This window comes from Semicossyphus pulcher, unplaced genomic scaffold, assembly GCF_022749685.1.
Source record: "Semicossyphus pulcher isolate SPU_LCO1_2020_fin unplaced genomic scaffold, fSemPul1.0.p SCAF_6, whole genome shotgun sequence".
In the NCBI taxonomy this organism is placed as follows: Eukaryota; Metazoa; Chordata; class Actinopteri; order Labriformes; family Labridae; genus Semicossyphus; species Semicossyphus pulcher.
The window spans coordinates 23326770-23342466 of record NW_027211737.1 but is presented as its reverse complement, the minus strand read 5'-3'; the positions used below and the strand labels follow the sequence as shown (position 1 = coordinate 23342466).

At 40.1% G+C, this 15697-nt stretch overlaps 1 protein-coding gene across 1 annotated transcript; it reads right to left on the bottom strand.

Annotated features, from left to right (window-relative positions):
• Window positions 1-554: 554 nt before the first annotated feature.
• ppp2r2aa (protein phosphatase 2, regulatory subunit B, alpha a) lies at window positions 555-12035 on the bottom strand. The gene is made up of 10 exons (XM_069682402.1): window positions 11769-12035; window positions 11329-11406; window positions 9271-9368; window positions 9005-9170; window positions 8743-8855; window positions 8392-8569; window positions 6587-6751; window positions 5556-5725; window positions 5276-5367; window positions 555-4880 (listed from the first exon to the last, which is right to left on the bottom strand). Exons 1-10 carry the CDS (start codon window positions 11773-11775, stop codon window positions 4601-4603), a joined length of 1347 nt encoding a protein of 448 aa, XP_069538503.1. The 5' UTR covers window positions 11776-12035; the 3' UTR covers window positions 555-4600.
• Window positions 12036-15697: the final 3662 nt, after the last annotated feature.

Genomic DNA, 15697 nt, shown 5'->3' with positions numbered 1-15697 from the left:
CTGAGTCTGTGCAGGGTCTGAGGACTGATGATTGTAGTAAGGCTGGCCCCTATCATTCAATCTTCAAGTATGTGCAAGGTTGGCTGGACTTAATTATTAATGTGAGGGGGCAAGCAGTTGTTAATGGACATGCCATTAGCAATTTCCTTGCAGATTTCTTGATGATTGGCCCACCCCTCCTTCAATAAGTGTCTCTTGGTGGATTATAAATTGGATGCAGTTTGTGTGCGGACGTTGAATAAATGTCAAATGCTGTATTTTTGTAGTCATATTTGGACAAAAGGTTACACGTGGGTCTTATTCCCTTCTGATCTGTGCTGTAAGCCTAAGTCCTAAGGCTAGCCATTGACTGCAGGGAGGTGAGGTGCCGGGATTGTCGTAAAACTATATATAATGTTGAAAATTATTTGCAAAGGGTAAATAATTAGCAGCATCTCCCTGCTCTTAAGATCTGAAGCTATAGAACAAAAATCATATCTTGGTCATTTCAATTTAACATGGTGTGATCCTCCATACAAAATATGAAGCAGTGAAATCAGAATTCAGATTTTAAATTCTTTATTACTTTTCATCTAAATTGTACTTTATTTCATTTAACAAAGAAAAACAGCTGTACAATGAACCATTTGTTTCTTTTTCCCAAAACATACCACCAACACTCTTCTACCCTCTTTTAAGAGCCCATTGAAAGAAAGAAAAAACAAAACATACAAATTAATGAAATTCACAAAAATAAAAAAGTGCATTTTGTTTAAACTCCTGTGATACATTAGACATGTATATATAATGCTGCTTCTAGTGGAAAAACCTGGTAACTTCAACTTGGACAGTTTCCTTGAGATTTCATGATCATATGTGTGTTGGGAAAGTTTCATTGACCCAAAATTCATGTTCAAAGAAGAATTAGAACAACTCAAACTTCAAAAGGATAAAATCTACTTGTAAATAAGGCAGTTTTTAATAAAGTCCTGAAAAGCTGCTTTATTTTGAAGGTACAAGGTTTTGATCACAGAGCAGCAGTTCAATTCCCCTGAGCAGAAAGTTCAAGAAACGTACTTGATTATCTTATTTCTTCTTAATGCTATAAGAAAGGCATTAGGGTTTTTTTCTGAACGTCTTTGTTGTTTACATCATAGCCTCAAACAAAAGCTAAGAAGACAATGTGAGGGGGAAGTAAAGGAGATCATTGTTAGTTGTTAGATTTTAATGCATGTTGGGGCTGTTTTTAATGAATGCTGCTGAGCATTTCTGCAAAGATGGATGTTTTAGAAAGTTTTAAAAAAGAAAAATCTGATCCAATATGAATTTTATACAGATTTATACAGATCTATTTTCTAACAGGTTGTTAGAACAAAACATTTATTATTATTTAACAATGACTAACAATATGCACTAATCTCATAATAAATGGACATCTCTCCTTGTTGATTAGTGGCTAATTGTTTGGCTCATCCTTGACTGTGGAATGGGACAAAGGTGCCACATTATACAGGTTTATACACACATGACATGAGACCAATAAGCTGAACAACCCTCAAAACACCTTGCATTAGAAAATCAAGATAAAGGTTTTAAATGGTTGCAAAAAAGCAAATTTGCAAAGCTACTAATTTGGAGAGGACATTCCTCCGAGCCCTGAGAGAGTTGAACTCAACAGTAGCGTAACACCACCCTGTGGAGGAGGGTGTTTGTTCTGGTGGTTTCCTAGTTATTGGAAATCAGCTCTCTAAAGGTTGGAGTGACACATTAACTTACATAAATAGATCCAGTGGACCAATAAGCTGATTTCATGGCTTTATCTGTGATCAAAGAGGAATTTCAAATGAAGTGGAGATCTGTTTTTTTCAGCCACTCCAGAAGAGTATTGGCAGCATGTGACTGATGATTAGTGACGCAGAGAAACAGCATAGTTAACTTCTTAAAGTATTTTCCCAAATTCAACATCCATACAACACTCGTCTGCAAACCAAGTGCTTCACAAATTCTCCTTTTCAAATAAACAAGTCCGTTTTCTCAGGAGAGAGAAGACGTCGTCTAATCAACTGACCTGACTTGCTTTAGAGATAACTTGATCGAACAGTACTAAATCAACATCACATGTTGATTCAAATGTCTTTCCCATTTAGACCCACAAAAGGCCTAATCTTTCACAGCGAGTAAAAAGAAATCATCAACAAACCCATGGCACATAAACAGAACTTAAAAGATGAAAAATTAAGTCAAAATCGAAGTCTGAAGCATCAAAATAAGAAAAGTGAAAACATCAGTTACAGTCAGCCAAATTAAAAAAATAAAACTGTTATAGTGCTTAGGACTACAGAGGTACTGACACCTGAAAATACTTGTTCTTTGGACATCCCTAGTGAGAAACAACACTTCCTTGATGTCACAAAAAGCCTAGCTTTTAAAGAAATACCTGCCAGAATGAACAAAATGACAAAGAGGTCACCTGATCAGGCAGCCGTCCATCCACAGTCAGTCTGAGACAGACAGTTAAAGAAACTACAGTGATCAGACTGTAATCCTATTGCCTTAATTTATACAAAAATAAATCTATAGTGATTATTTCTCTTTTATCAGGTACAGTACAAAACATCATAAAAAAAAAAAAAAAACTAAATCCAGAGGGTAAAGCAATCCATCTATCAGAGACGGCACAACCAGCTGGCAGCCACATACCACGAGAGACTTAGTCTACACCTAAATGGCTTTCCACGTATATAAGCTTGTGTCCTGAGCTGTATATGGTGGTCCATGCATGTTAAAGGGCGACCAGCGTGACAGACGGAAAGCTTTGAATGAATATAACTTTGTACTGGTTACTTTGGCATGATGAGCCCCCACTACACTCCCAAAACCAGGAAACCTGACAAATGTGTGAGCACAATTTGTGTGTGATTAAAGGTCAACACTGGTGTTATTTAAGATGTTTCAGGACATTATCTAGAAATAACATTTACATTACTGCTGACACTTTTCCTTAATGTTGCCATTTCTATACACAATGAAAATAAACTTACAGTTTAAGTGCTTGTGATAAGTGATCCATCTCAGTGAACACTTAGTCAAATCATGCTAATGCAGCTGAGACCAGTAACTGTTTTAAACACCTTATGCTGTGTACTAATCAGGTTCAGCTGATCAAACACAATTACATTTATCATTAGGTAAGGTATTAGAGACCATGAAGAGAAAAACTGGTTGGATGTTGAAACGATTAGGTGAATGTCTTGTCTTGTTGTTTCCAACATAAGAAGGCAGATCTTTGGTGCCTTACTTTCAGTGTCAGATGTTGCTGTATGTTTGAGTTTTCCTGCTTGCCTGTGTTACCAAGAAGCAATAAGTTTGACTTAATCAAAGACAACAAAATGTTCACTGTGATGAAAAACAAGTCAGCTTCAAATAAGACGACTTTCTTAGACTATAGACTTTCAGTAGATAAATTAATGTAAACCAGTGGTCACCTTAAGGGCCTGTGCCCACTAACGGCGGTTTTTACGCAGGCAGCTCCCACGACCTCAATTTCAGAGTGCTTCTAGCTGCCGCTTACGGTTGCTAGGTTACGAAAGTTGTCTGGGGGCACTTCTGCTTCACGCGGTAGTGTTCGTTCAGTCTGTTTTCAATTGCTCTGTGTGCTGAATATTTGCTTGTATTTAAGTACATTTTACAAAGAAAACATAAAAACGAATCATGTCCCCGCATTAGCAGCAGCTCTACACCTGGAAATTGTTCCCTCAAAAAAAAGACAGAACACGCTTCTCCTCAACCATTATTGTTGACAACGTTGATATCTGAAGTCTCGCCCCTTCTTGATTTTGGTCGGTGAGGGAGAAGTGACATTGATGAGCGTGGCGACGTTCCATAAGTTGAACTATTTTTAACTGACAGCGTTGTGAGCGCAGCAACAAAAAACTGTTCTGGTTTTGTATAGAAAACAGGCGCTGCCAGTGCAAAAAACGACATTAGTGGACGCAGGCTAAAGCTATAAACGTCTCCTTAATAATGGATCACTGTGGTCAAAGTGTAGCAGTAATGCACATTCTACACCATTTGTCGAAAATAAGCTTAAACAAGATAAAACACCAGAACAGTCCTTTAACCTCATAACCGTACTGTAAGATTCGGACAGAAGTGGTGAGTTAACTTGGCAACTTGACAAATACTTGGGGCAAATCTGGAGTGTTGACGGCTTGTGTTAGCAGGCCAGTACCAAAATAAACTTGGTGACAACAACATAAACAGAAAGAATTTCCTATCCAAACTAAAAAAACATGGAAGCTACAAAACCTAATTGGCAGCTTTGACATTCAAGTTAATGATGTCATGTTGGCACAAAAGAAATAATGAGACAAGCTAGCTAAACATGTGTATTCAACACACTTTCCCTTTGGTTTGGGATGTAGTGGAATTGCAAACGGTAGCTGCATCCCGCTTGGATGTATTGTGTTGATGTTTGCTGTTGACAGAGTTAAGTCTTGTCAATTTCAATATTAAATTCAATGAGGGCAGACTTGGGATTTAGCCAAAGACGGACAGATATCGTTTGTAGTAGAGCAGTGGGGCTCAATCAGAAACTGGGGTCCGATCGGCTCAGCGAAAGCTAGTTCAGTTTTTCCTGGAATATGTACAGATTGTTGGTGGTGGCAACAGCAATGATGTTGTCCAGAGGATGCCAGGCAGTGTGCAGGATCTTCTTGTTAAAGTCCAGACTGTCTACACTGATCTCATCCTTTTTGCGCTTCCCACCTGTGCTCACTTTGCGAGGTTTCAGGATCGATCGGGGCTTGCTGTTCTCCCGCGACGCCTCCAGGGTAACGTCCTGGCGATAGCCTCGGTCGAACATCCTGAAGAAGTTGTTGTAGGAACCGGTCATCACAACGCTGCAGAAAGACAAAGTATGTGTGAGGGATGGTAAACCTCATTATACTCATGAAGGATTATGAATCAAAACGCCAAAAATGTTATTGTTTTCTTTCATGAAGAACTACCAGGATCATGTCAAGAAAACCCCTCTGGCACCAAAGCCAAATAGGGTGCAGCCTTAAGCTCTGCACAAAGCAGATAACCACAGAGGTTTGATAAGAGTTGCTCCCTTCAGTTGAGCCAAAAGAGCCAAAAACACTTGCTTGTGTCGTGTATTTTGAATGTTTGGAGAGTTCCCAAGGAATGATCAGGAAACCAATGATGGCTTCCTCAAAAAAAATTTTTCCTTTCACAACGCTGACATCTACAAGAAAATCAGCACGTGCACCTTTTTACCCTGAGAGAAACTCACCTGTCGTTCCCGTTCCAGCAGCACTCAAACTTGTCGAAGATGCAGTCATTCTCATAGAGTGAACACAACTTACTCCGGAGATATTCATGCACCTGTTAACAGAAAAAAAGATGTGTTGTTGTCATCATCAGTTGTGTAAAAGTCAAAATAACATCTCCTCATGACTTCTGCAAAACTCCGCCCCCTTGTGGAGACACGGTAGATTACCAGGTTTAACACTGGCACAAAAATAAACAGAAGCAACAACAAATGCTATCTTAGCATGGCAAAGGTTACACACCTGATATGTCTCTACTGGCCGGGTCTCCATGTTGAGATCCCAGATTTTGACAGACAGGTAGTCACGAGTCATCAGGTAGCGTCCACTGTGACTGAACTTTACATCAGAGATGGATGAGATGATTTCAGAGAAGAACGAACGATTGTTTGGGTCCTCTGGTTCTTCAAACACTTCAAAAAAGAGAGGGATACGTTCTTAGTATACCAGTCAGCATATCCATCATTAATAGTGTGGTCACTTCAGGGATGCTGTCATGTTGTACTTGTAGTCCCTAACTTTGGGATATCCATACAGAGTTTTTCTTTACTTTTTACAAGCGCCAGTTAAGTGCACATATTAAAGATTCACAAAACTCTTCCTGCTGTAACTCAGTTTGCAAACTTTCTCTGTCTGGACAGGGATCTGAAACAAAACTGTCCTTCTTCATGTCCCACTTTCTGGTTTCACAATAATATCGAGCTCACACAGGTGTACCGTGTTGAGCTAATGAGACTCTCTTCAAGAAAGTGTGGGTCAGAGGTCAGCTCCGTCGCCTCAGAACAAACACAAAAGTCGGCCTTAATGAGGCTCAAACCAGCGACCTCTTTCTTCAAAGATGTTTTTGTAGCCGAACCAAAACACGGCTAAGATAACAGATGTTCGACACAACCTTTCACCTTCCACAAGGCTTGCAAGCTCACACAGGTGTATGATGCTTCGCTAATTAAGACTTCTCAGGAAACTGTTGGCCTGGCTACAGCAGATTTCATGACAGGTGATGTCACTCAGCTGTTAGAAAAGCTAAGAAATGTCCTTGATTTGAACAACATTCTGGTTGTCATGCATGTTGATAGGATACCATTAGCCTCATTATTGGAGCTTGTCAAGAAGGAATATTAAGGCACTCTGTATGCATTAGAGTAATCCCTTTCTAATGAAGTGAGCACACAGACGGTGAAAGCAGAACAGGTAAAATTCTCTGCAGAACACTTCAATCACCCAGTCTCTTCAAACTCGAGCAGCTCCTCAAAGCAGAGATTAAATTGGCTTACGTTTGGCGTGCTGGTCGCACAGCGCTGACGCCCTCATGTCACACAGGCGGATGGTGCCTTTGCTGCTGCTGTAGACAAAAGTGTTGCATTGGTTGGGGTGGAACTCCGCTGCTGTGATCACTTCTGTCAGCTCCTCCATGTTGGCTGGCTTGATGTCAACAATATCTTAAAACGTGGGGTTAAGGACAAAAAGGCTTACAAGACACTTTCACAACTAAAAAAAGTTTCATAGGTTTTACCAGATCAAACCTCGCCTGTTATTTCTATTTCCCCAGTGGCCACAAGGGTTTAACATACCTTTACGGGTCTGCAAAGGGAGATGGTTATAAAAATGGCGTAATAGAATAATTCTAGGGTCAAAACTGCCCCCTATGAAGGAATGCCATCTACCGTAACTGGTCATCTGAACGATTAAGCTGTCAACATTACCATTGCCTTACTTTGTTATGCACATAACAAGTAGCAATTGGCACAGAATTGACAGATACCTTCAGAGAAACTTCATCAACAGAAAGTCCTTTAGCCAGCTCATTCAGGACTAAAACATTTCTTCACACTAAAACTACTTTGGGGTCAGACCAATATATAAACTAGTCAAACAGTATTTTTGAGCCGCTGAGTGTAGAAGTTCTGCTTACTTTGGGGACATCTTGTGGCAGAATCAAATATGGAATTGTTTTACACACCACTTATTATTTTACTCTGCCAAGAGGAGTACCACCTTTTTAAAGAGCCACATAATCAGTGTGTATATGGCCAATATAATAAATAGGCTTAATTAAGATACTGACTTAACATGGATTTAGTCTCCTAATATACAGTAGGTGTAAGTGTTTTTGCAGTGACAGAGTGAAACACAGTCTGGCTGTGTCAAATTTGACTGACGTGTGGTGGGCAGGTGAATAGGATGCATGCGGGGGATCATAATCTGACAGTGAGTAACAGCTACCTTGAGGCAAAGAACTACACTAACGAGGACATACCACTCAGTATTTAAAATAGGACATAAACTGAAAAGTACAATCATGTAAACTTATGTTCGCTAAAAATAAGGAGCAAGACACCTTTTTCCTCAATCTATTCCAACACCAACAGAAATGTTTTTCTCATGTGTGTTTGCCCAAAATGTTTTCCCTGTAAAGTTAGGCCCCGCGTCCACATAGCGCCTTTTTCTGAGCACCAGTCTTTTTTCAGTTGTTCCCAATCAGGGCAGAGTGTATGTGGTCGCCTGGAGAAAAAGAGCTGCACCCAGCTCCGCCTTTTTTGTGCGGCCACTCAGTGCTTCTTCTCAGAACTTCTCCGGAAGCCGCTGCTGTCATCACCGCCGCTTTTTTTTTTCAGGCAAGCAATCAGATGGGGCACCCCTCGTCACCCTGGTTACCACCAAACATGTAGGAGTAACTTGATTTGGCTGTCTCTGTCTACCCGGAGCTGTACGATATGACAAACGAACAGTATCAAATTGCTTGTGTGTTTCATTGCCCTACACGTTGCAAGCTTGTTGTTAAATGTGTAGTTAGTTAAACTTATTGTTGTCAATGAAACAAACCCTGTGTGCAGCATTTTTTCCTCTCACGGCGTGCAGCGTTATTTCTCTCACCGCACAATGTTTCATCCCAACGCTCCCCAGCGCCTTGCCAGCGCTTTTCCGCTATGTGGACACGGGGCCTAATTGGCCTTGCTAGACACTTCTTTCTTCCACAGGAGAGATAGTTTAAGTCTACGGGAATAACACTGATGAATTAAGTCAGGACTTATTGAGGATTCTAGTTACATATAATTAAATATATAAATCAAAAGGATACTGAAGCTGCGGTCAGTGATCTCCAGGTTCCACAGGTTAATGCGCAGGTCATCTGCAGACAGGTACGTCTCACAATCACTGTTGACTGAGATGGAGTTGATATGGTATGTGTGAGCATTTGCAAACACTCGTCTAGGGCTGGCTTCTACCATCAAGTCCATCGGCATGAACACTGGAACCTGAGGGGAGGAGAAGAGGCGCAATCACTTTATTTTCAATCATCAGGCACTTAAGAGTCTCAAACAGTTCTTGTAGCAAAACAACAGATGTAGACATCACAGCACATATTGGAAAACGCATCAGTCTGGTAATATTCTACATTTTCCCATTTCTTAGACTTGGTTATACACACCCGCAGTGTCGTGACTGTGTTGAAATCTCTGTATCGTCCATCTTCTTCCTTCAAATTGTATCCCTCTGGTCTCTTGTCACGCTCACTTATTTTCCACAGCTTTATGGTTTTATCTGGAAATGACAAAGAGCAAAGATTGTGGAAAACTCTTCAGCGATAGAAGGAACCGTTTATATTTAGATCATCTGTTGCTGGAGGCCGTCTCATGAGGACAGTCGGACTACAGTGACTCAGTTTAATGAGAATAAAGTGGTTTACTAACCGTTTGTTGACAAAAGGAACTGTGCTGCATTCTTCTGAGGCAACCATCGAATCTTGTTGATCTTCTCCTCGATCTCAAGGCTTTTCAGGTAGTCGAACTCGGGCTCGTGGCTCTGGAAGGTGCTGTAAACATTGTACTCTCCTCGACACTGTGGCTGATTCTTACTCTGAACAAGGACAGACCGCAAATCAGAGTACAAGTGTTATTATAGTTATTATTATAGTTGTTATAAAAAACACACATTGACTTCAGTCACCAGAACTTACCTCTGGCTCCTGCTGAAAGATGACAACACGTCCCCCCTTGTCCCCAGTGGCTAGCAGCTCCCCAGAGTGGTTGAATTCAACAGTGGATATGATGTCAGCTGTCAATAAGGTAGTGTTATTAGAATATCATCACATTTGTTATACTTTGTGTCCTTTATTAGAGTCTAATTTTCTACTGTAGTAGGGAGTCTGTTGTGTAAATTTGAGGTGTTTTAATGGGAAAATATTTTTGCTAAACTTTTCTGGTTCAACAATTTATTTCCTCCAAAGAGGCGCAGAGATATTAGACATTAGCTCCTGCTCTTTCCCCCTGTGAGGGTTTAAAACCATGTCAACCATGGTGAAAACACAACAGAGCAATGACGCACATGTACTGTTTAAATACACTACAATGTGCTAGTGCAATGGAACTTAAAGTCCACTAAACGCTTGCTAAGTGCAGCTATTCAGCACTTTAAAAAAGGAGAAGCATTCTCATCAAATCCGACAACACAACAATCAATCCCTGTTTACAGGCTGGCACTATTCTGAGCTGTAGCAATCCTTAATATAGACTGTGGTGTTGTTCCTCATCTAACAGTGCACACTCAGCGCCTGACACGACCTGGCTCCATACAAACTCTCCTGTAGAGCAAAAGTAGGCAGAGTGAAGGAGAGTCAAATAAAACTACAACACTGTTGTAGCGTTGAGTTTACAGCCCGAGTACTGCTATGTATTGACACAAGGAGAGGCTCACATTAATACTTGTTCCCAGGCAGAGCTTACTGTAAACAGCTGTGTAGTCTTTTACACACAAATACGTCCATCATGTACTGTAAACATACATGAAGACAGTTTTGAATTTGGTCATTGGACAATGGAAAAAGGGGCTGTTACAATCAACCATTAGGCTTCCTATTCTTATGGAGGTAAAAGCTTGATTTGTCACCTTGGCTGTGAGCTAATTTTGCACTTAATTTGTATTAATTATGTACTGTGTTAAAATCTATTTACGCACTGGACGATTCAGTTACTCAGTAGCCTCTTGTAATAAAAAAAACTTAAAAACTGCAACAGCAAAGCCTCTTTCCAAAAACAGACATCAGTCATCGGTGTCTTTATTCGACCAAAAATAGGTCAAATAAATATAACCTGAGTGTGGATTATCCTTACTCACTAAAACTGTAACAGACTGACCATTAGGTCTCAACATATAAGACCCTCTGCATGGCTAGATATGGATGGAGCAATGATGGAAAGTTTCTCTTTTGACTCAGACACTATAAAATGTAACACATGTGAAGTTGAAGCAAACTGATTGCTCAACAGAGTACACACACTTCTCCAAGGACTTCCTACATGTTTAATGTTGCTTAATGCCCTTGTACTGTAGAGATAACATCTTGAGACAGTGCAGTATCACCCTCAGCATGCAAACACTAGACAAATATACTGTGGTGAATTGAAATAGATGTGACTGCTGGCATCTTGCAGAAATAATGCCAAAAATATATTAATGCGATCCCCCAATTTTACCAGTATATGATGGGCCTTTTAAGACTATCAAACCACTTATCCTTTCACTTTAGTGTAAAGACGTTAATGCACTGAAACAGCTTTTACTCAACTATCTGTTCATTATCTAAATGGATACCAATATATACTATATATACTGAAAATACTACAACCATCTACCTCTTAAATATAACAACCTGATTCATAATATTTATCTCTGTACCTTTGCACTGTTCATTGCACTATTGTCTCCTGTCTATACGTGTTGTTGTGTTTTTAATAATGTATACACATATATATATATATATACATATATACATACTTTGTAATATATATTTGTATCCATAGGCCTGTATTGTAGTTTAAGTGTATAAGTGTCTCTGTTACCTTGTCTAATCTGTCCTTGTTTTTAAGTGTAGTATGTCAATTTGTGTGTCTGATTCTGATACCTTGCACAGAGAGTGCAACCTGAATTAGCATTGATGCTCATTTTAAAACTAGCATGCACAGGATGCCAATCAATGCAGGTTAGCCACGGTTTAGTGACCACCACATGAACTTACCTTCAGCGACATCATCGTCTATTGCTCCTTTGACTTGGGAAAAGCACCACTGCACATCACTGTTCCCACCACCGGCCCCTGCACGAGACACAAACCAGAGTTTTACCACACCTCCATCCAAGACAACTTTACACGCGTTAGCCTGGTGCTAACTTAGCTAAAACAAGTGTAATGGCAAAAAGACACATCGTGACTTGTTACTAATTATTTATTTAAGCTGGTGAAGCACATCCGCATTAACAGAATATAGTTAAAGCATGTTTGTTGTGTAAAGCGCTCACTTTCACTCTGTCAGTCACACTCATTAGCATAGCTTGCTAGCTCGCCTGCGTTAGTGATCCATAACAGTGATTCAAACCCATCATGCGTGATGCTCAGGATTGTGTTTGATAATAATTAAACTGCAGTCACTCTGACAGTGTTTTCTTGTTTAGTTTTACCTGCCATGGTGAGAGACTCGGAGAGAGGGTCTCTGTAGCGGGCTCAGGCCCTGGACTGGAGCAGAGCTGACCCGGGTCGGCTGGGTGGTTCTGACCGAGGAGCCGCGGAGGAACAAACCTGTGAGTTCTGCTAGTAACTCCAAAAACCGTATAATCCTCGTCCCAGATTATGTATTCTACATGAAACCGTCTTAAACCAAAGAAAGAATACAACAATCCTCTGCAATGGATTGTAGACTTTGCACTCTACTTTGAGATTTCCCTCGCCTCTGCCTCTCCCAGCAGCGTTACACTTTCAAAATGGCGCCGCACGGGCGGCGTTCAGCAGCGAGCATCACACGGAGAGCGTTGAGCGGTGCATCATACAATTTTAATCTGAATGAATCCTGAGCTGTCAGTGACCCGGGTCTTTTTCATGTCCTCTGAGACTACATAATTTATTTATTCAAAGCGCCTGTAATTTTCAATGAAAAGTAATAAAGACTTTGTAGAAAACCAGGTAGTGGCATAAACTCCGCCCGTGTGGCTTGTTACATCGATTAAAACGAACTAACCCGCACACACACGGTTATTTTTTGGCTTCACAGCATAAAGTTTACTATATTTTACATGAAGTTTTATTTAGAAAACAAGATTTAATTTTAAAAATTGTTATATCACACCCAAACCAAGTGATTCAGTTAACAGTCACTCAGATATAATTCATAGTATGTATGGTAGCTGTGGCAGAAATAATAGAATTGTTTTAATTAATTTTTGGGGTGCTGCAGATGACTCTTTAAAGCTCATATGAGGAGTTTTTATCTGGTTATGAAATAGACTGAATAAAAAAACTATGTATAGTTTTTGTGTATATATTTTTTTAAGGCTTGAAACCGCTGGCGGGGAGTAGGTGTCAGATGAAGCAATTAGCTGCACACTGCCTTTGTTTACATTTTCCAGTGCAGAAATTTAACGTGAGTGATACTTACGAAAAAAAAAATAGGAAAAGCAGGATGACTGTTTTTTGTTAAAAAACCACCACTTAAGCATGTACAGGACAAAATCATTAGAGATCAGAAGTACCACTTTGTCCACAAGGGGCGACAAAATCAACACAAACTGAAAGTTCCTCACAGGAGCTTTAATGTTTTGGGTTGCTGCTGATGACTCTTTAAACATCAAACTCTCCCATCTGCTCCTTGCTGGACATGTGTTTAAGGGGATGTCTCTCTGGAAAAAGCAGGCCTGTTTGCTGCCAAACTAAAGTTTAGGGCCCACAGCTGGATTTACCTGCCCAAGGGCCAACGGGACATAAATCAACAGCGGACCATGATAGGCCCTTTCATTATGTTTTGACTGGTCAAAATAGGACAGCTCAAGTGTTACTATTAAAATTTAAGATGGCTCTTTTTTATTCAAGTGTCCAACTTAGCTTGACACTATGACAGAGAGAAATCAAACACAACATGAAAACCCTGAAACTCAAGCAGCTGAATGGAATTCAGTCATCACTTTTACTATTATTTACACCTTTTCCATCTGTGATATGTCAGAAAGTCTTCAGATTGACACATCCCTCTCCCACTCTCTTTCAACTACGTTTGTTTTATTTAGTTTTTGATTTTAAAACAAACATATTTTGAGCATTTAACGGCTGCTTTAAGATGACTTAACTTTAAAACTACAAAATTGGACCTCAAGATTAACTGAGGTTTTGCCTTAAGGTTCAAATCATATCATGTATCATAAGTCATTGTGTTTGTCAGGGCATTCAGTATTGCCAACCAAATTTACACTTGTCAGTAAAGTCGTAACCCTTCCCCAAGATTAGATCCCACATTAAATTACCACAAATGAATTGCCATATAGTAAACCTTGAGCCCGAGGACAACAGGGCAGTTGCAGTCCTTGCCCGCCTGATGATGGGACAGCTTTGTTGCACTATTTCATTCAGGAGAAATTAGCACCACAACAAAAAAAAAGGACACAACTGCATAAATGCATTATTTACACAAACATTTTAGTTCAACTTTATGTGCTCCCCAAGAAGGAAAACAACTTTAAAGCCTTAATCTTTCAAGAATACACAATCTTTTTTTTGCAGCTACACAACCATAAAACATGTTTCATGGCTTCATTGTGGTCATTTTGCAACTCAGCAAATATCACAGTTTCTAAATTGCACATTTAAGCTCTGTTAACCAACACATTTTATGCAAACTGGCTTTTTGAAACAAGTTTCCCTGTAGAGTTGCTAGAGTTGCTGGATCTGAAACATCCTGTTAAAAAATGCAAAAGAGCGGTGATTTCTAAAGCAGTGTGTGGATCAAACGCAGAAACAAACACGATCAGCTGTTATATTCGAGTGTGGGGCACATCAATGATTTATACGAACTGCATAGACCACAAATCCAAGCAAGCTCTTCCTGATCATCATCCTTAATGAGCATCCAACAACAGGCTTATTCTCCACCAGTCTCTTCACTTTCCCACCATAAAATAAGTGGTCCATCTGGCGAGGAGCAGGGCGCCAAACAGCACCGTGTAGCTGAACAGAACAAATTTGAGGATTTCCCTGAAAGTCCGGAGGAAGCGGATAAACAAGGGCTCCATGTCCAGAGGCTCCTGCTGCGTCTTCTGCCTGCGACCAGGTTGAGTCAGGTGTCCCATGTTGTCGCCTCGGCCCATTCTGCAAACACACAAGCTCATTAAATCATACAGTGCACACAACAGCAAAGACAGTATGATTACTGACATGTTTTATATGTTTCTTGCTCCCATGCAGTAACATTATTTTTAGTGCTTAATGTATTATTAAACGCTTTTAAGTTTAGTTGTTAAAGTTCTGCGAATTAGAGTGCAGTTTTAAAAGAGCATTGTTAATAATTTATCTTTAAATTGCACTAAATGGGCTCAGTATTGATCCGTTTATATATAGTCACAAACAATATTGAACATTTTCCGCATTCACTTCACATCATGTCCAACTGTTGATGTTTAAAGGGACACTTGCTGAATACACTCATATATATACATACAATACATGCAGATTTTTTCTTTAGGAAGTTATTCGCCAGGTACAGAAGTTACAGCTAAGCTCATAAAGGAGCCATGTTAGACTCAGAATATATCGTGTTGATAAATATACAGTTTAAGATTTAAAATGTATTAATATCTTACCTAAAACTGACAGCATGCAAACATGCATGAATCACAAACAAGCAAAAAACATGCATGTAAACAAACCATACCTTGGTGTTATTGCAGCAGGGCAGGACGTGATCATGAAGAGCCTCCTGTGCTTCCAGGCTTGAAGTCCAAGTTGGTGTGTGCTTCCTTGAGCGTTTCCAGCCCTTGTGGCAGAGGAGGAGCCAAAAGCAATAACCGATCACAGGATCTGAATCCCCTGTGGATGATCTAATGGGAGTTTAAGTCTGCAGTGCACCTGCTCCTCATTCAGAGAACTTAAAGTGTTAGATTGTAAGCTACATTTACAGTGTTTAGTATTTTCTACTGAATCAAATCCTTATATTCCAGCAAATCAACATGTAGGAAATTAACATAGATTTACCCAACTAGTTTCCCAAAATATCCGAGTGCTGTCAGCAGGTCTCCCTGTGTTCAGAGTGTAAGGCACGGAGAAGATATTGACTGAAACAGAGATCAAACACCCTCCTGCAGCACTGTTATCCTCTACCGGAACATGGAGCAAATGGCCTCCTAATTCAATCAGTGTCATGCGCTGTCAAATCACGGGCCGCCGTGGGCTGAGCTCTCCAGACAGCACAGGGCCATTACCGGCTGACCAGGGGGCCTGTTACTGTGCTAATTGCTCCTTCAGAGCACTGGATCACTGCTGATGGATACACTCCCATCCCTGCTTTTCATCTGCTTTCCATGTCCACAATCAGCTTGCTTTTCTGAAAAATACTAAAATATAGGCAAAA

What these genes read in the sequence shown, in the direction of transcription:
- ppp2r2aa (XM_069682402.1), bottom strand. An exon ending in ACACAGTCACGACACTGCGG is followed by an intron (nt 8,570 to 8,742) that starts GTGTGTATAACC and finishes TCCTCCCCTCAG; the next exon opens with GTTCCAGTGTTCATGCCGAT. An exon ending in GATCACTGACCGCAGCTTCA is followed by an intron (nt 6,752 to 8,391) that starts GTATCCTTTTGA and finishes CCACGTTTTAAG; the next exon opens with ATATTGTTGACATCAAGCCA.